Raw genomic sequence first — 19,733 nt, forward strand, 5'->3', positions numbered from 1 at the left:
CAGGTCCCACGTATCTCTGGGACCACCTCTCCTGGGAAACCCCCCCTCAAGCAGATACTCAAGCGTCCCTGACCAGAGCCAGGGCTTTTTCTGTCCTGGCCCCGACCTGGCGGAACTCTCTGCCGAAAAACACTCATGCCCTGTGGGACTTAATGCACGTCTGCAGGGGCTGTAAGGTAGAGATGTTCCGCCAGGCCATTTGTTTGAGGACAGCGATGGTTCCCATCTGTCTGGCACACCTGTCCCCCCCCTTCCTCCCCCGCAAGGCTGTGGCACAACTAGAAGCTTTTTAGCAGCATTTAATTAGGGTTTGTTGTTGTTCAGTTGCACAGTCGAGTCCGACTCTTCGCGACCCCATGGACAAGATCACGCCAGGCCTTCCTGTCTTCCGCCGTCCTCTGAAGTTGGCTCAATTTCATGTCTGTTGCATCAATAACACTGTCCAGCCATCTCATCCTTTGCCGTCCCCGTCTTCTTTGACCTTCAATCTTTCCCAGCATCAGGGTCTTCTCCAGTGAGTGCTCCCTTCTCATTGGGTGGTAATTAATTATTTGGTGGTAATTAATTAGGGTAAGTACTGTATTTTCCTGTTTTTTTCATTATATTTTTATTGTTTTAACTGAATTTAATAGATGAATGTGTCTTATTGTTGCACACCGCCCTGAGCCCTATTTCACATGGGAGGGCAGTTTGGAAATTTAATGGAATAAATAAAACTTTGAGCATCGGGCAAGCTGCCAGGAGCGGAAACCACCAGTTTTTGACTTTCGTCCTGGTGGATTTAATAGTCAGACTGAAATCCTTCCACTTTCCCCGTGGGAAACACAACAGAACCAGTTCTGTCGCCCTCTTCCCAGCCTGACTTCTGTCAGCTGCAGATCTCATCCTCTCAATGCATCGAGCGGCTGCTTCAAGTCAGCGACCCGACTAACTCTTTAAGAAACCGCACCACATCCCGAAATCGGGACTGCTCAGCTTCCTGTGGCCTCTCTCTGCAGATGTCGCAGAGCGGGAGGCCGGCAAATCCAACTAAATGGGAAGTTGCATCTGAGAACCGTGAACAGGATCTGGCTACGTACACCCTGCGTGGACAATAGGTCAGCCTTCTTGGCTGGAGACCGCCCCGCCCGTTGCAAACACACGACAGAGAAGTCATCTAAAAACAATACGTCCTTTTTTAATTGTTAAGTCAATAAAGAGGTATCAAAATTAAAACAGGAGAATTACATGGGATTTGAACAGAACTACCGGGGAGATTTCGGGGGGGGGGGGGGTGGGGGGTGGTCACAGAAAGCATCATCATGAACACGCGGGGCCGAGGGGCTGGTGGGCGGGGAGGAGAGCAGTGAGGAGGCCGCCAGCAAGGGGGGCTGGTGAAGAGGCTCAATATCAGAAGAACGTTGTGTTCGCCGGGGGCGGCGGAGGCGGAGGAGGAGCGGTGTGGCCGGGCTCTTAGGAGTCGTCTTCGCCATTGGCGCTGTCTCTGTCGTCTTCGCCTTCCTCTTCCGGCTCCTTGTCGTCCCCCTTGATGGACTCCAGCTGAGAGAGAGAAGGGGACAGGCAGACGGGGCTGGTTAGCTGGCGGGGAGAGCCGGACTCCTCGCTCCAGGCTCGCTTCCTCCGCGAGCTTTGTACCTGGTCATCCCCCCGGTCTTCGTTGTCGTCATCGTCCAGCAGGTCCCCTTCCTCAGCCGAGTCGTCCGCTCCGGCCTCAGACTCCATCCTGACGTTGCTCTCTTCTTTCTTTAGCGAGATGGTGCTCTGCTCCTCCTCCGACTTGTCGTTCTTCAGTTCTAGGAGAGGGGAGGAAAGGCACAGGTGGGGTCCGGAGGCAGAGAGGAAGGAAGGGTCGCGGGGAGCTGTGGACGGGCGAGGCACCCGAGAAGGGATTCCCACCCGCTTAACGGTGGTACGATCCAAGGGCTGGCTGTCGATCGCAGAGACGGGACGGGGCGTGTTCAGGGAGGAGTCGGCCACGGCGGCGACATGGAACCTCCGCGTCTACAGCAACTAGCTCAGAGAACATCGATTGCCGGGGGGCAAGGATGGGGGGAGGCTTCGGCCTCTGTGGCCCTGCTCGACCACCGTGGAAAAACCGAGATGCTCCAGCAGATGACTGGCCGGTCATATCCAGTGCTCCCTCTAAACTGAGTGAGTGTGAGCTAGCTCACAGTTTTTTAGCCGCCGGCTCACACAGTTCTGTCTTCGCTCAGGACGGAGGGCTCCAGAGCAAACGGACTGATGCCGTAGCCAAATCGCCTGCTCACCACTTTAATGGCGGTAGCTCAGAAAGTGGCATTTTTTTTGCTGTCAGCAAAGCTTAGAGGGAGCACTGGCTCTCATCTGGAAACAACTAGCCACACAACTTCCGAAATCGGGGCAACCCCTCGCTCTTGGGTAGCAGCAAGCATTGCCTCGGGGGAACAAAGCAGGAAAAGGCTTTTGTTTCGACCCGGAAAGGGATTCTAGTCCTACAGGGCTGCCGAGTTGTGTGAGCACTCCTCGTCGCCTGCCTGATAGTACTGCAGGCTTGGGACTTCCACAGGCTTAACTGTGAGGCTGTTCCGCAAAGCTCTGGTTGTGGGCAAGGATTTCGGCCTGCTTCCCCTGCCCAAGCACAGTTAAGTCTTCCAGGCAAGCAAGGCGGGAATGAGGCGACAACCCTTCTCTGACTGGTCGTCCGGCTGCTGCTGTACGCAGCCAGGGCGGGTTTTAAGCTGGGATTTTACTCACTGGATACTTTTCACAGCAGCAACCCGGAGACTTGGCACAGAAACCCAAATAGAATATTCTGTACCCCAACCCACCTATCGCCAAGCCCTTCACGCATTCCTAGGCTCACGAAACAACTGATTCTGTTAAGGGCAGGCCTAAGTGGAAAGAGCCAGTTTGCCGGACTTTAGCCGACGGGGGCCCCTGGGGTCAAGCGGGGATTCTCGGGGGGGGGGGGGGTCGTTAAGGGCTCGCCCCCCTTCCCACACCCCCTTCCTTTACTTTGATCCTTCTCGATTTTCTCCAGGCTCTCCAGCAGGGAATCCACTTTCTGCTTGATCTGGGTCAGCTCCTTCTTGATGGTCTGCAGGTCATCTCCTTTCACTGCAAGGAGGAAGGAAGCCTGTGAACTCCAGAGAGCCCAGGGACCTTCCGGGCAGATTCGCCCCTCTCCCCTGCCTCCGCTTCTAAAAAGGAGAAACTGAGCCAACGGGCAGAAGGAAGGTGTGATGGCGAGCGGAGGCAGCTTTGAGCTAGAATCAGAGAGTTGGAAGTCTAATTGCTGTGATTCTCATACAGACAGTCTAAGTCCAACTCCCTGCCCCAATGCGGGACCAGCCGAAAGCATCTCTGACAAATATTCGTTCGGCCTCTATCAGTGAAGGGGAGCTCACCACCTCCATAGAATCATAGAGCTAAAAGCTTTCCCCGTTTCCCAGATTCCTGATCTAGGAAGGAACAGACTGAGACAGCAGGGCCCAGCTCTTGGGAGGCCAATCAACTCCCTTCTCACCACCTCGCCTTCCAGACATTCTCCCCCACCCACACCCCACGACTGCCACGTTTCTTGAACAAGCGGTGTTACAAAGAAGCCCCCCCCCCCGTTCCACACACACATACACACAACACCTGCAAGAAGGGTCAACACGTACACTTTCCAGACTTGGAGGACGATCCCCGCTGCCCGCTCTTGGAGTTGAATCCGCTCTTGCCCCGGCGGGAGGTATTGCCAGAGACCCGCTGGCGTTTGGAGGGGACCACTGCCCTGGCAATGGGAGGTGGAGGTGGAACCCGGGCCTGGTAACTGTACATCCTAGCGGCACAAGACAACCCCTTGTCAGAGAACAGGTTCCCGAGCGGCTGTCGTACAAAACAGCTGCCTCCTCGCAGGTCGCGACAAACCACACACCACCTTTTATCCCAAGGTTTCTGCAATGCTTACTGGTTCACGGCCGTCGCTAAGGGACTCCCTCTCTGGGCTTGCTCAGGAAAGCAGCTTTGGACGCCCGGTCAGAAGCACGTCCCTCCAAAAAAATTATGCTGTGAAAACTTAAACTCATATCTTGTTGTAATTTATAAAGGCAAAGTTGCACAACTATTTTGGCGTGTATTGATTATTAATACTTGTGCAACACTGGGACTGGAAGAGAGAGATTTGTAAAGACATTCGAACAAATATCTGGCAACCAATCATAGTAGAGTGAAAGAAGTGCTATTTCAATATTCAATTCGAGTGTCCGGTTTTAAGAGAAAACTTAGACATTCCATGCGAATCCAGCTAAATTCAAATGGAATTTCTACATTTCCTCTGAAAACAGGACGCTTGAACTGAAAACGCCGAAATAGCACTTTTTTTGCACTTTACTATGACTTGTTGCCAGATATTGGTTCGAATGTCTTCACAAACTTTGCTCTGGAACTTTCAAGTCTTCGTATTACGTAAGTACTGATCATCAATACGCACCAAAACTGTTGTGTAACTTGCATTTACTAATTACAAGAAGATATGCGTTTATAATTTAGTAAGTTTTCAGGGCATAATTTCTGGGGCAGCTTATTGCTGTGATTCTCTCCTTCTTCCTTAAGAGGCACAGCCCTCACCGGAAGGGGTCCCGAGGGATTTCCCAGTCTCTGACTTCCCCTTCCCAAACGGAGAACTGAAACGTCCCCACCACGCTTCCTTCTTGAGCTCCCCCTCCCCTTCATAACGTTCAAAGACAAATGCTTCCGTGTTCCTTCCACGGGAACACAGAAAGGGCAGCAGCTCAATGGGGTGGATTGACGCCCCCAGATTACAGCTGCTGAGACCCCCGGCAAGCTGAATCACCAAAGCCCGCAGCATCCCTTGGCTGGTTCGGGGATACTTTGGAAGAGGAGCAGGACTGGCGAATGCTGCTGGTCACCTTTTTGTGGGAACGGTGAAAATATCTGCGTGGCAAGCCCGGATAATTTACTGTTCTCCTGGCTGGAAACTGGGAACCCAAAAGTACGTGTGTGCGGAGAGCACGAGTAGCATCTCCTGACTTCCTGTGAATGGAGCCACTTGGCAGAGAGCCCGGGAAGATAAGGGAATCGTGATGCTGGCATAACAAATTCCTTAATGTGGTAGCTCGTGTTAACAATGACTATGTAACGGTTGGTGTAAAGGAGGGGGAAGGAGTGAGGAGGTTTTCAATAAATACAGCTGTGAAGTGCGAACACTTCAGTCAGTCAGGACAGCTTTCTGCAGACCTGTGTCCTGTCATTCTTTCTGAACCCTCGTCAACCTTCACCTTTTCATCAGACCCACAGGCCGGACACATGAAGCGGCCTGATCCTGAATCAGAGCCTCAGCCCATCGACGTCAGTCCCGCCCACTCAGACTGGCAGCGGCTCTGCAGGGTCTCGGGCAGAGCTCGTTCACATCACGCACCGCCTGGTCCTTTGGACTGGAGGGCCCGGGGATTGAACCTTAGACCTCCTGCACGCGAAGATGCTCTACCGCTGGGCCAATGTCCCCTCCCCGGTAACACCTCCCCTGGAAAGGCGCTAAATGCCTAACGTGTGACTTGGACGCCCAGGTCATGTACCTGTCGTAGTATTCACGTTGGAAGTCGTAATCCAGGTCGAAAGAGGACCTGAAAAGACAAAGCACGGGGAGCCCGGTCAGGTTTCAGGAAGGCCGTCAGGGAAAGGAATCCTGATCATGAGGAGGGAGGCGAGAGGCTACTCTTTGGCCGCCCATCTCAGGAACACACACACCCACACACACCCCAGCTTGGCATATACAAGGCTAGACACAGTTCAGGGCACCGAGTGAGTGCTACGGCAACCCAGAAGGACCAAGCCCATCCCAAAGCCCGCCCCCTCCCCGTATCAGAGCCACCTAGTTCCTGCATCCGACCAAGTGGAGCTGCGTCACCGGGTGTCCTGAAAAGCCCATTTTTGTCACACCTTAATCCCCCTCACATCAACAGTTGCCGGCATGCACGCACATTTCGCCTCAGTTCCTTACAAGCAAGGCAGGTGGCGGAGGCTGCCCGCTGCAGGGCACAAGATCAAATAAAAACAAGAGGTTAAAATAATGAAAACAAAAGGGTCCCGACCTGACTAGAGGGGACGGAGAAGGTGGTGCTGCTACTGACCCGTACATCTCTGTGGCCGATCTCTTCACCCCGGCTTTGCCCCGGTTCAACTTCGGCTCCGCGGCCAGGTTAATATCTGAAAGACAAAGGGCGCGCCTGCTGGGAAACCGGGCTCCCCGGGGGATAGGATAGAATAGATCGGCCGATTGCCTAGGACGGCGCGCAGTTGGGGGAGGGCCACCCGAGAGCCTGTTCTACGTACAGACGGAGAAAGACTCGAAGAGGGCCCCCGCCACACATCTAATCCGCAGCCACTAACACTGGGGATGGCTTTGGTGCTGACCCCCCTGAAGCTCCCTGGGTGACCGTGGACCGGACATGACCAGTGCTCCCTCTAAGCTGAGTTAGTGTGAGCTAGCTCACAGTTTTTTAGCCTCCGGCTCACACATTTTTGTCTTAGCTCAGGAAGGATGGCTCCGGAGCAAACTAATTGATACAGCAGCCAAATTGCTCGCTCACAACTTTAATGCCAGTAGCTCACAAAGTAGGATTTTTGCTCACAAGACTCCACAGCTTAGAGGGAACATTGGACACGACCGAGGCCACCATTCTACAGGGCTGCTGGGAGGACGGAAATGGAAAGAACGGCGATGGACAGACACACCGCCAAGGGCACAGTGGCGTGAAATACAGTTCTTGCCAAAGCAGGAAGCTTCTGTACGAACACAGCAGTCAACAACCCATCCGTGCTCCAAAACGTACAAATACTAAGACGCTCAGCTTCCGACGGCTGGGTAGAAACCCCTCCGCTCAGCTCTCATCGCTGCACAAACGTTCACCTTGTCTCAAGAGGCTGAAACCGGTGAGGCCAGGGGATAACGAACAGACCCGCTCCCACAGCAGAGAGGCTGTTTTGGTGGGAGGAAAAAACGTATGCTCTTTACGATAAGCAAGGGAGACCCTTCCTTTCCAGTGCGGGAAGAATACTGTAAAGGCTGCTCACGCGGACGTCCGCAGAACAGGGAATCCCAATCGAGATATCCAGCAGAGCAGCGGTTACTTCTTTGTGGGGTTTTTTTCTGTTTGTTTGAAGTGCTGATTATTTTCTCTTAGAGGGGCCAAAAGCAACTAGCGGAAGTATACACAAGAAAATAGGGGTTTTTTGGAGGGGGGTGGGCCTTTCTGAACCGGCAGGCCAGACTGCACGCACCCAAGAGCCCAGACTCCAGCCTGTCCCAAACCTCCCAAGCGCCCTGAGCCTCAGAGGAGCTGGGAATACTCCCCGGCACCTCCAGACTTTTGGAGGAAAGGGGGGCTGGAGCCGTGGCTTCACAACAGGCCTCTTGCAGTCTCTAGGGCCTCCCAAGGACAACAGAAAACAAAGTCAGAACATAAGAGGAGCCAGTGTTGGATCAGGCCAATGGCCCATCTAGTCCAAAATTCTCTGTCACACAGTGGCCAAAAAGACCAGGCGCCAACAGGAGGTCCCCCAGTGGGGCTAGAGGCGGGGGGGGGGGGGGGTCACTTCTGCTCATCCTTTCCCTCCTCGTCTAGGCAAAGGGGTGAACCGGCTGCCTCAACGGTTGCCACTGCAATGGTCAACTTTCCCATCTTCTGGCCTCTCCTGTCCAAAAGACTAGTTCACAAGGGAGAAAAGAGTGGCCGCCAGAGAGCTGGATTTTAAACGGCAAGACCAAGTCGCTGCTGGTCAATACACATGACCCCCTTCCCTACTACTTTGCCCATTTTTCGCTGCAGGATCACCTCGTCGCGTCGGACGGGTAAAGTATCGCCCCACCAACGATACTTCCTGCTCATGCAACCGTCGCTGTACTCTTCTATCTAGTTTCCTAGTTCTGTATTGCTTGAGTGTGCGATTGCTTTAGTTCAACTGAATGTGTGTGTGTGAATTATTTAGTAGAAGACAACATATTCAAGATCTAGTCGCCTGGTCTATTTCTGGGGATCTGGATAAACTGGACTCTGGTATACACAGGTTACTGCACCACTTTAGTTAAGCCTACTGCCATTTAATATTCATAACCCCCCCCACATTTATTAATGAAATAAGGCAATGTGGCTAACAGATTACACTCTCAGTCCACTCTCCCAATCTAGCATGCCCCAAAGAGCTGAGCAAAGAAGTGAGCAAAGAAGGAATTAGTGGTTAATACCGACTGTGCATAAAAGGGGGGGGGGATGCAAAAACACCCCTCCATGCAGTGAATGGCACCACATTGCTCAGTTGAAGCAGACCAGTTGATGTCTCTCTGCAAACCGTAACGTGTGCTCCCCTCCCACCTTTCTATTCCAACCTTCACCTTCCTCCTGCTCAGTTTTCCCTCTAAGATGAGTTAGCGTGAGCTCGCACACAGTAGTTTTTTAGCCTCCAGCTCACACATTTTTCTGTTAGCTCAGGAAGGATGGCTCCAGAGAAAACTAATTTGTGCAGTAGCCAAATCACTCGCTCCTGACTTTAATGCCGGCAGCTCACAAAGTAGATTTTTTGCTCACAAGACTCCACAGCTTAGAGGGAGCATTGCTCCTGCTCTGCCAAAAACTGCCTCCCAGCAAAGAGTAACACGGCAACAGGGAAATGGAGCTGGCGTTCACCGAGGCAGACGCTCATCCCCAGCCGCCAGGCCTAAGAACCACGGGAGACAGAGAGTCGCCGAGCTTACCTAGGACCTGGCCTGCAATCATCCGGCCGTCTTCTCCGGCCACAGCCGCGCGAGCATTGCGCTCGTTCACGTACTGCACGAAGGCAAAGCCCTTGTGCACAGAGCAGCCAACGATCTTGCCGTACTTGGAGAAGATGACCTCCACGTCGGACTTCTTCACCACCAGTGTGTTGAGGTTGCCAATGAAGACGCGAGAGTTCAGGGAGCGGGGGTCTGTTTTGTTGGTGACGTTGCTGGCCATGGCTCACGCAGGCAGCTGGAGTGCAGACGTCCTGGTGGCAGGGGGGAGAAAGAAAATGGTCAGAGAAGGGAAAGCCGGTGGCATGGGGTTTAAAACTGTCCTCTTGCCCCAATACGTACACACAACCAGCCATAGACAATGCCCACACACACACACACCTTCTGCTTCCTCAAGCTAAACATCCAGTATGCCAAGTGATACTAAATGGGAAGCCACCAACCCCAGACCCATGTCCCACTCTGAAGTCAGCTTTACTCTCCCCTAAAAATTGGCTTTTTCCATTACTCTAAAGCCAAAGCAATATAAAAATGCCTAGGACACACTGCTCTGAATGGGGGGGGGGAACCCAAGCTTAGATACCTATATGACAAACTTTTTAGCTGGGAGCACACTTTTTCAAAAGCATTTAAATATTCTGTGCTTCTCGACAAGTTATACTAACACGTTTTTCTAAGAAAAATATGAGATCTTGGCAGTTAAAAGGCCGTGATCCCTTCAAAATTGGCTGGATTTATGGCTCCTTGCTGCCAAGTGCAATCCATAAAGGGAGACTCCCCTCTTTCTTTAATGGAAAAGGTTTAGGGGATCCAACCCTTGGGCCTCCATTTCAGAACGTTCCCGTTGTCACCCAGGCACTCTTCAGTGACCTTGATCGATTCACCAAAACTTTCTAAGATCAATGTTCATCTCATTCAAATTCAAGCCACATTTATATTATGAAATCAACGTTAAGTTACACTGGTACCTGCTAGAAATGTCAAAGGGGGGGGGGGGGGTTCCTCCTGCCCTAGACCTTTTCTCTTCCAAAGAAAAAAGAAAAAACCTGGAACATTTGGAAACACAGGGGGAAAGCCTAATAGCCTAATGAAGTATTTTCTCGTGAAATGAGCTAGCTGTTTTTAACATTATATTAAAACTCTACTATGGAAAAAAATTATGTAAAACAATCTACAAGACAGTGATTCCAATGTACACCATAAAAGGTAAAGGTTCCCTTGCTCAAAAGCCAGTCGAGTCCGACTCTAGGGTTGCGGTGCTCATCTCCGTTTCAAAGCTGAAGAGCCAGCGCTGTCCGAAGACATTTCCTTGGTCATGTGGCCGGCGTGACTAAATACCAAGGTGCACGGAACCTTCCCACCGAAGTGGTACCTATTTATCTACTTGCAATTTCTTGATTTCGAACTGCTAGGTTGGCAGGAGCTGGAACTAGAGATGGGAGCTCACTCCGTCATGCGGCACCGGGGTCTCAAACTGCTGAACTACTGACCTTCCACAGCCTGTTCAGCGTCTTAACCATTTGAGCCACAGCAGCTCACCATAAACCATAAACACAAACATAAGAATGGGTTTTTTGTCTACTATAAATGTTGGCAACAATTAATATGCTATGTTTAATGATATTACTCTGTAAAAGAGGGTCCAGTGTTTCTAATGTCATAAATTTTAACTTTTTGTTTGAATTGGTTCATAGTTCTATAATCCCACAGCACTGTTTATTATTGTTTGAGTTTTATGTTGTGTACCCTTGAGTCGCTATGAAAAGGGCAAACTCTAAATGAAGTAAACAAATCCAGACACTGCCCATTTTCTTTTGTTCCCTACAGAATTAAGGTTTTTTTCCCCCTTTCCATTTCTATTTTGCACTTTAATATGTACTTAAGTTGCATTTGTGAAGGCAGTTTAGGGAGCAGCTGTTTGTGACACTCGAGTATTGGGTGTACTTGCAACATCACTTGCAGAAATCCAAGACATTTATATTTTTAATGCCAGATGCCAAACACTACAAAAACTGGGATTGTGGTTCCACCCTATGGCTTCCAAATTTCTGGAAATTTTACATCTCTGGTATGTACGTGTGTCCATGGGCTGGAGTTGGTGGCTTGGGGAGACAAGAAGATCTAGAATACCTTTAGGATGGCACCAGTGGAAGCAGAATTCTTAACCGGCTCTATACTAAACTTGCAATGCTTCCAAAAGGGCCTGGCTTGGGATCGTCTCCAGGGGAAGGCAATTCTAACACACACACACACCACACACAAGCAATTCAGAAGACAGAAGCATGACAAGGTCTCTCCTCAAATACCCTCAATTTTTGCTGTGCATTTGAACTCGCAAACCCGAAGTATCCTGTAAACACGGATTTGGGGGGCCGGCACTAAGATCGGGTGCCCAAAATCTCCGCCCAGCTCCTGGCCCCTCCACAAGATCCCCGGAGGCTCTAAAGCCGTGCTTCACGGAGCCTGCTGCATGAATGAACCAAGACCAGTGTGGGAACTTCGACGATTTCTTCCTGCTCTTTGCTGCGCGTGAGGACCTTAGGAAAGATTTAAAGCCATCCAGATCCTCCGAGCGTTGAACAGTAGCTTATGCCACCCAGCTAGTGAGGGCACACGGACACGCATACCCATGTGCAGAGGAGTAAAACCGCAGTGCTTGGCTCTCTTCTGATCAGAAACTTAACAAGCGTGTGTGAGATTTTGCGCAGGGCGAGCTGTGGCAAGGACTGGACTGATGAAATGGGGATTCAGGGCAGGAGGGTTTTTGTGCAACTGTGGCAGCAAGGACATCCAGCTGCGCAGTTTGGTGTAGTGGTTGGGAGGAACCGGGTTTGATTCCCCACTCCGCCACATGCGGCAGCTGGTGTGACCTTGGGTCAGTCATAAGTTCTCTCAGAGCTGTTCTCTCAAGAGCAGTTCTCGGGAAGAGCTCTCTCAGCCCCACCTCCCTCACAGGGTGTCCTGTTGTGGGGAGGGAAAGGGATTGTAAGCTGCTCCGAGACTCCTTTGGGTAGTGAAGGGCAGGGGGTTTAAACCCAATCTCTTCTCTGCACAGCAGACTGCAGTCTTGATAGTGGGGAGAACTGTTGTTCACAGCCCAAAGAACATGTTTGTCCTCAATCTTCTTCCAGTTTGGTGTAGTGGTTAAGTGTGCGGACTCTAATCTGGGAGAACCGGGTTTGATTCCCCACTCCTCCACTTGCACCTGGCTGGATGACCTTGGCCAAGCCGGTAGTTCTGATAAGAGCTGTCCTTGAAAAAAGAGCCGTTTCTGCCAAGAGCTCTCTCAGCCCCACCTGCCCCACAGGGGTGTCTGTTGTGGGGAGGGGGAGGAGTTTGTCAGCCGCTCTGAGACACCTTTGGGTAGTGAAGGGCGGGGTATAAATCTCTTCTTCTTCTTCTACTACTATATCCCATTGAAGTCCCTCCTCTCCCTAAATCCCAACCTCCACCCTCAAAATCCAAGTATTTCTCAACCCGGAGCTGGAAACCCTACGTCAGCGGGCTTAAATGGTTGGGGACCCCAGATGTGAACCATCCATTTCAGATTGTAGGCCTTTCGGTGCCGAGAACCTGTCGTTTTTACATTCTCTGCAGGATTTCCTCCTTTTGAGAGCCAGTTTGGTGTAGTGGTTAAGTGTGCGGACTCTAATCTGGGAGAACCGGGTTTGATTCCCCACTCCTCCACTTGCACCTGCTGATGTGACCTTGGGTCAGTCACAAGCTCTGGCACAGCTGTCCTTGAAAAAGAGCAGTTTGTGTCAGAGTTCTCTCAGCCCCACCCACCTCACAGGGTGTCTGTTGTGGGGAGGGGAAGGGAAAGGAGTTTGTAAGCCGCTCTGAGACTCCAAGTGAAGGGCGGGGTATAAATCCAATCTCTTCTTCTTCTTTTTGGTGTTAAATAAAAGTTTGTAAGCCACTGAGACTCCAAGTGAAGGGCCGGGGTGTAAATCCAATCTCTTCTTCTTCTTCCACGAAAACCATCTCCATGTACAAAAAAAAGTAGACAAGAACATCTTTGCAGCATGGATGGCGGGGGGGGGGGGGGGGGGACCAAACTTGTACACGTATCCAACCAAGAGGCCTCTTACTCCAAAGATGTTAAAAATCACTCTGCGGAGAGGCTTGATGCCAAAGGTGGTCCCATTTTTTGCCGAGCTTCTAGCATGTCGCAGTGCCCCTTCTGTCTCCAGAGAAGTAGTCAGGAGGAAGCAGGAGTCTCTGACTTGGGAATATCATTCAGGCGTTCCAAAGATGCTTCTTCCATAGTAAGCAGGAGTGGGCGGAAGGTTCACCAGAGAATACCCCGCGGAAACGGGCCAATTTCTAATGGGATCTCTTGTGCTTCCTGGGAGTCTTGCAAACAATGCCAAGCTGGGTAGACTCTCATCCGACCCGGCCAGGCACTTCTGTCCATTGGCCGACGGTTCTCAAACGGTGGGCTGGGACTCTTGCAGGAGAGTGGCATGGCCAGGAGGGCTGAGGTAAGCAGAGAGACAAGGTGGGCTGGGCCTTCGGGTAAAGGACACCGTGGCCAAGAAACACCGCCTGCTGCAGCTCAGTAACGCTACGTGTTTATAAATACTGAACGCGGAAAGAATACTCATTTGTTTAAAAGCTGGTGTCCTGACGTTTCGTGCTGGGGTGGGGGGGAAGCAGGTCGAAAAAAGGACAGCAAGCACAGACAGGGGATGCGGCTTCAAATCACTCGAGAACCACTGCCTCCAAAAGACTGCACGCTCATCACAGCCTAACGTGGAGTAACTGTGACCTGGATGTCAATCGTGCACTTTGGTACTATAAATTTAACACACACCGCAAGCAATCTTCCCTCTAAACTGAGTTAGTGTGAGCTAGCTCACGGTTCTCTAGCCTCCGGCTTGCACATTTTTGCCTTAGCTCAGGAAGGATGGCTCCAGAGCAAACTAATTTATGCAGCAGCCAAATCGCTCGCTCACCACTTTAATGCCAGTAGCTCACAGAGTAGAATTTTTGCTCACAAGACTCCACAGCTTAGAGGGAACATTGACCGCAAGACTGCAAGGTGTCTTTTTACAAGTAGACCCTGAGAGACTCTGCCACAGAGCCATGGGTATAAATCCAGAGTCCCCTAGGGGGGGTCCCCAACCTTTTTGGGCCTATGGGCAGCTTGGGAACTCTGACAAAGGACGGCGGCTGCCCCAGGGGGCAGAGCCACAGAGAGGAAGCCCACGTGCAGGGGAGAAGAGGGATAGTTTTTAAAACTGCATTGGGAAACAGGAGTGGAAGAGAGGGAGATTGACACTGTGGCGGCCGCTGCGGCTGAAACAATGCTGTTTTAATCTCCAGGGGCCAGCCAGAAGTCCTCCTGGGCAGGTGGTCCCACCGGCCCCACCCATTCTCTGAAAACACTTGATGGGCGCCAGGAAAGCTTTTGGCGGGCACCACGGCGCCCATGGGCAGTGTTCCCTCTAAGCCGAGTGTGAGCTGGCTCAGTTTCTTAGCCTCCGGCTCACACATTTTTGCCTTAGCTCAGGAAGGAGGGCTCCAGAGCAAACCAATTCATGCCGTGGGCAGATCGCTCCCGAACAACTATAATGTCAGCAGCTCACAAAGTAGAATTTTTGCTCAGAGGACTCCACAGCTTAGAGGGAGCGCTGCCCATGGGCACCATGTTGAGGATCCCTGCCCTAGAGCCAAAGACCACCTCCCCGTTACTCTCAATGACCTGTGCAACTACCCACTTTGAAGGGCCGCTGAGCCTCCTTTTTGACTTATGGGGTTCGGACGGTCCAACCCAGCCAAGTACGCATCCATCCTCTCATCGGGCCAGAGGAGGAGCTGTGCATCCCTTCCCCTAAGGCCTTAACGGGGACAGCTGCCGAAGCCTGGAATGAAACCAACTCCCCTTACCATCAACCCAGGCGGGTTTGTGTCTGCTCCGTGTGAGGCTCCGCTGGCAGCCGCCACTGCTACTCCAGACTGGGCGTCCATGACGGCGTTTGGAAGGGAAGGGTGGTGGTGGAGGAAAAGACCAGGATGGGAACTGGAGGGGGGGGCACGGGAGAAGGGGGGCTGAGTGGGGGGGGCGGAGGGCTGTCACTGCTAGGGAGCGATCAGCACCACAGACACATTGCAGCAACAGTTGAAAAATTGGCACAGAAATAAAATGTTAAAAATGAAAAATAAAAAAAATAAAAAAAAAGTGTAGGAACTTCCTGAGACGTTTCAAACAAGCTCTGGAGAAATCAGGTTCCCTTCTCAGCAGCCAGGTGATCAGGGAGGGAGGGAAAAAAAGAGTTAACGCGATCAATCCACTTTTTTTAATAATAATAATAAAAAATGGGTTTTTAAAAACCTCGTTGCGTTTCTCCCCCCCAAGGGGTTAAAAACCCAAAGTGCAGCCAGGACCACTCAGAAAAACTCCATTTTCATCCGGTTAAAAATCAGCAGTCATTTTTTTTTTAAATCACCACCATCAGCAACACATCATCAATGTCACAGTCTCACCACCATCATAGTAGCAATAATATCAATAAGTAACTAGCAACAACGATAAAAAGGAAATCAGTTGGAAAGGCAGGGAAAAAAATATGGAAAAAAAATTGGAATAACTTACTGTAGCTGAAGATCAAAAAAATCTCACTGTAAAAAAACAAAAATAAAAATAGCCCAGATTAGAAAAACGGGAGGCGTCAAAAGGTCAAAGTCAGCAAATGCAATTTTTTCTCTCTCTCTCTGTTCTGTTCTCCCCCTTTCCGTGCTCTTGTTCCAGCCAGTTACTGCAGAACCAGGCAGGGAAGAGCTCCCGGCAGGAAACAATCCAAGCCCTTGGAACACCATTTTCACTCTAAAAATGCCTGAGAGACTTGAGCTCACGAGAGGCTAAAAGGTTCCTCCTCCTCCTCTAACCCAGCTGCTGCAGGGAAAAAAAAGGTGATTTTTTTTCCAAAATTAGCATTCTTTCAAATCCAATCCAATCCAAATGGGCTTGGCTGCAAGGCAATGCTGGGTAGCCAGGAAGGCGCTCCGTTTTTAGTACAAACGGCTGGCTCTAAGACATGGGGGGGGAGAGGGGCGTGCGTGCGTTGGGGCGGGTGGGGGGTTATTTTTTAAAAAAACCAGGAAGCTGAGCTCCAGTGAAGGAAGGGTTGGGGGTTTTCGCCTTGCTGCCCTGTGAAAGGAGAAGGGGACAGGTTGAGTCAGGGTACCCTGGATACGTTTGCCCCATTTCTCCCCATGTTTCCCCCGCCCCGGCTGGCCGCCGTCTGCTTCCCAGGGGGCTTCCCCTCCAAGTTCCCAGCTGCCTCCGGGCGGGCGGGGCGGGTTCGCATTCCGCCCGGCTGGCCGCCCACTTCCGCTGGTTGCCAAGGAAGTGAATCCATCGTTGGGGGCCACCTGAGAGCCCTGCAGCAGGAGGGCTGTGTTGAAGCTTGCACACACATAGCCTGAAGCAAAGATGGAGAGGAGACCCGCATAACCCCCCCCCCCAGTGTTCTAAAGAGGTGGGGCAGCTGCCCGCAGAGCCTCTGTTATGGCTTGACAAGCACCAAGGCGTTCTAGCAGAATACTTCCCTTGGGGATTTTTTTACATCCATTTAGCACGGTTCTGAATGGCAAGTGTTCGTTAGTTGCAAGACGGGACCCAGAAGTGCAGGATTACATCACACCCCTCTGCTTTCTCTCCCCCCCCCCCCCCCTTCGACTCAATGTTTTAAAGGCCACGAACACCACGGCAACTAATCCCACTGCCAAGGGACTGCTTACTCGAGGAGTCAACTAGAACACTAATTCCCTAGCTGTTCCAGAGCTTGACTGACTGATGCTGCCCCCAACACGTAACGAAAAGGCAGGCAATCTGCGATCCCCCTAAAATAGTCACCTTCTCTCTCTGGCTCTCTGTTCCTAACCGACTAACACGCCCCTATATACAGCAACATGCCTTTCCACGAGTCCTAATAATGTGATTAAACACGCTGCTTATTATAGATGTTTTAGCAGAACAGTATGGCTATACCTGACCTACGTTCTCTCTTTACTGGAAATTGGCCCACACGCCAATTACGTTCCCTACAGACTGTACCTCTCTGTAGCACTCCATTCTAGGGCGCTTGCAGTCATCTTTCTAGTTTCTTTGGAACAGGATGCCACTGGGATTGGAACGGCCTGTTTTTAGAACAGCATGCAAGCCTGCAATTTTCAAAAGGGCCTTTTTTTTTTGGTAAATTCTAATTAGGGTTTTATTAGCACATGCACTTCCGAGCAACCGCAAGAGTTATCTGGGGCCAGCTGTGCAGGGAAAAGACAGCCCACAAGTACACAGTAGATCCAGGACTCTAAGTGGGCCTAATTAAAGCAAAGACTAATAGCACCCAATAGGACCCAGAGGTGAGAGTACCAACGACAGATCAGGCAAGGCTACAGCCTAGCAGAGATACAGATGGTTGTGGGGAACAGGTGATGCAGGCCAAAGCTTGCGTGGGTAACAGATTGGCTTTCCATCTTGCCTCTTTTCTAGGCTATCAACCAGACTATTCTTCTGGGTTTCCGAATACAGTATTTACTTACAGTCCAATGCCACAGGTGCTCTATTAGGGGTAGCCGCTGCTATAAGCTATCAAATATCCAAAGCCTTTAATCTTTGCATTTTCCTTTGGCGTCAAGGGTCATGCCTCGTCCTGTCGACAGGCTCTGCCACCCCCACCCTCTGCCTCCTCTTGTTTCTATCTGCCCTGCACCGGCATGGCGCACCCCCACAAACGCAGCTGCACTGCCCCGAGAGCCAAAACACGGTAAGACGCCACAGCACGTAGCTTTGCCCTCACAAGGGCTTGGCGTTTTCCACTGAGGGTCGGAGAGCAACACAGGGCCAACCTCAAAAAGGTGATGCCAACAAGATGCAAATGCTGCCCCGGCTCCAAGCCGCCCACCCACCACTACCACGTAAACTATTTATAAGCCCAAAACATGATTCTCAGTCCCCGCGTACCAACAGCTCCAAGCACCACAGGAGCAAAATGCAATACAGAAACTTATCGTGGCCTCCCCCAATGTTCCCTCTAAGCTGTGGAGTCTTGTGAGCAAAAATTCTACTTTGTGAGCGACCAGCATGAAAGTTGTGAGCAAGCGATTCGGCTGCTGCATAGATCAGTTCTCTCTGGAGTCAACCTTCCTGAGCTCAGACAAACAAGTGTGAGCTGGAAGCTAAAAAACTCTGAGCTAGCTCACACTAACTCAGCTTAGAGGGAACACTGGCCTCCCCCCCCCCCAAAAAAAAAAAATCCTCCAGCAGCACTATGGCACTCCACTCTCAGCTATAGTTTCTTTAAAAATGCAAAATCCACCAGGATTTCTACTCTGTGCTAAGCCACCTTTGGCCGGCAGAAAGAGGCGATGGTGCACAGAAAAGCTTTTAGTTCTAGAACTCCCCCACTTGGGTACAGGACTCATCAAGTGTTGAAACTTGCATGTGGGTAAAGCCACGACCCAGTACTAGAGCCGGTGCAACGCTGAGGCTAAGAGAAGGCCTCCAGCCTTAGCTCTGCATCTCTCGCTCAGCAGTCCTGGGCAATTCGCTCTCTGCAACAGGGCGCAATTCTGGCCTACTTTACAGAAGCGTTGCAAGGGATGTTGCGTAAAGCAGGGGATCCCTCTCGAAAGCCATCTGATGCTTCTAATCCCCCCCTCCTCCATCCCTGTCAATCTAGGCCGAGGCCGACCAGCCATCGCTGTTTGACTTGGGGGGGGGGGGGGGGGGGGCCCGGCCGATTTCAAGAGCAAAGCAGCCACGCATGCTTCCTTTTGCACGCCGAGCCGTCTCCGCAAGGGGCTACGAGCCTCTGGCGTGCAAACCAAGCATGCGTAGCTGCTTTTGCACGGGTTGAGTCACAGATCCGTGCAAAATCCAACCTCCCCACTCCCGGGGAAGCCTGACACGGGCTTTAAATTGTGGCATCAACAGGATACATCGATAGGGAATCAGGTCCCCCAACCACCACCACCCTTTTCCTTCCTGGAGAAAGATCCTCCCAGAGAAAGGAGCGTTTTAAATTAAACAGCTAATCCGGGTTAGAGGAATCCCGGATTACAAAAAAACAAACAAAAAACACCACCACCCCAAAACCGTAGAAACTGCTGCGCTAAAGCAATCTCCCCCCCCCCCCCGAAGAGCTCCTCTTAAAGCCAGAAGCCTCACGTGTTGCTGCGCATAGATGGCTCTCTTCCTTTCCCAGGAGAGCGCGGCAGGAGGACATTATTCAGGCCGCCGCGCTCTCGTCCTCCCCCCCCCCCCCCGGGCCCTACCCCCCCCCCCACGGAAACCAAAAATCATAGCCTCTCCCACAGGGAACACGAAACAAACGGCTCGGGACGGACCATATGCACTACGCGGGGGGGAGCCGGGGAATGGAAAGGTTCGAGAAAGCCGACCAGGGAAATACCAACCTGGTGAGGAAAGGGAGGGGGGGGAAGAGAGAGAGGGCGATACCATTATTGCCCCCAGAGCGGGAAATGCAAGAAGCGCCGCCACTGTTTCCCTCACTACCTCAACGAACTCACCGGGAGGCCCCCAGCTCCGGTACCGCGACCCTTTTCTTATAACTATTTTTTTAATTTTCCCTTTCAGGGCTACGGTCTCCTCTTCCACGCTCCGGACTCTTCACAAAATGGCGTCCCCGCCACCCTCTACCTCCGCGCCGCGCAGCCGAGATCTGTCTGCAGCCCACCCCTTTAGCAGACACGCCCCTTCGGCGGGAGGGGGGATTAATCCCACTAGCAGTCACTGACTGGATAGATCCGGCAGTCAGTCAACCGGTCAACCAATCATCGCCCGTTCAGGCTGGAAAGGTAAGGTCGAAGACGACGAGGAGGAACCGGAGAAAGAGAGGCGGGGATAAAGCTGGGATCCGGCGGTAGAGGCGGAGATATAGAAGGAGGGACTCGAAAGCGGATAGGCCACAGAAGGTGTCATTCAGGTCGCGATTGACTGAATGGTGGACCC

At 51.7% G+C, this 19,733-nt stretch overlaps 1 protein-coding gene across 6 annotated transcripts; it reads right to left on the reverse strand.

Moving 5' to 3' along the window:
• Positions 1-1,303: 1,303 nt before the first annotated feature.
• On the reverse strand, positions 1,304-19,433 carry HNRNPC (heterogeneous nuclear ribonucleoprotein C (C1/C2)). Of its 6 annotated transcripts, none has more exons than XM_015420471.1 (9): positions 19,292-19,433; positions 15,354-15,379; positions 8,738-9,009; positions 6,117-6,192; positions 5,562-5,609; positions 3,645-3,805; positions 2,995-3,096; positions 1,636-1,793; positions 1,304-1,539 (listed from the first exon to the last, which is right to left on the reverse strand). In XM_015420471.1, the coding sequence occupies exons 3-9, from the start codon at positions 8,976-8,978 to the stop codon at positions 1,453-1,455; spliced, it is 873 nt and encodes a 290-aa protein (XP_015275957.1). In that variant the 5' UTR covers positions 8,979-9,009; positions 15,354-15,379; positions 19,292-19,433; the 3' UTR covers positions 1,304-1,452. The 6 variants fall into 6 exon arrangements, with proteins under 6 accessions (XP_015275957.1, XP_015275956.1, XP_015275955.1 ...); XM_015420470.1 differs by having other exon boundaries at positions 6,078-6,192; XM_015420469.1 differs by having other exon boundaries at positions 1,304-1,793.
• Between the last annotated feature and the right edge of the window lie 300 nt (positions 19,434-19,733).

The sequence above is a fragment of the Gekko japonicus genome, unplaced genomic scaffold (assembly GCF_001447785.1).
Source record: "Gekko japonicus isolate JY-2015 unplaced genomic scaffold, Gekko_japonicus_V1.1 scaffold441, whole genome shotgun sequence".
Lineage (NCBI taxonomy): Eukaryota > Metazoa > Chordata > Lepidosauria > Squamata > Gekkonidae > Gekko > Gekko japonicus.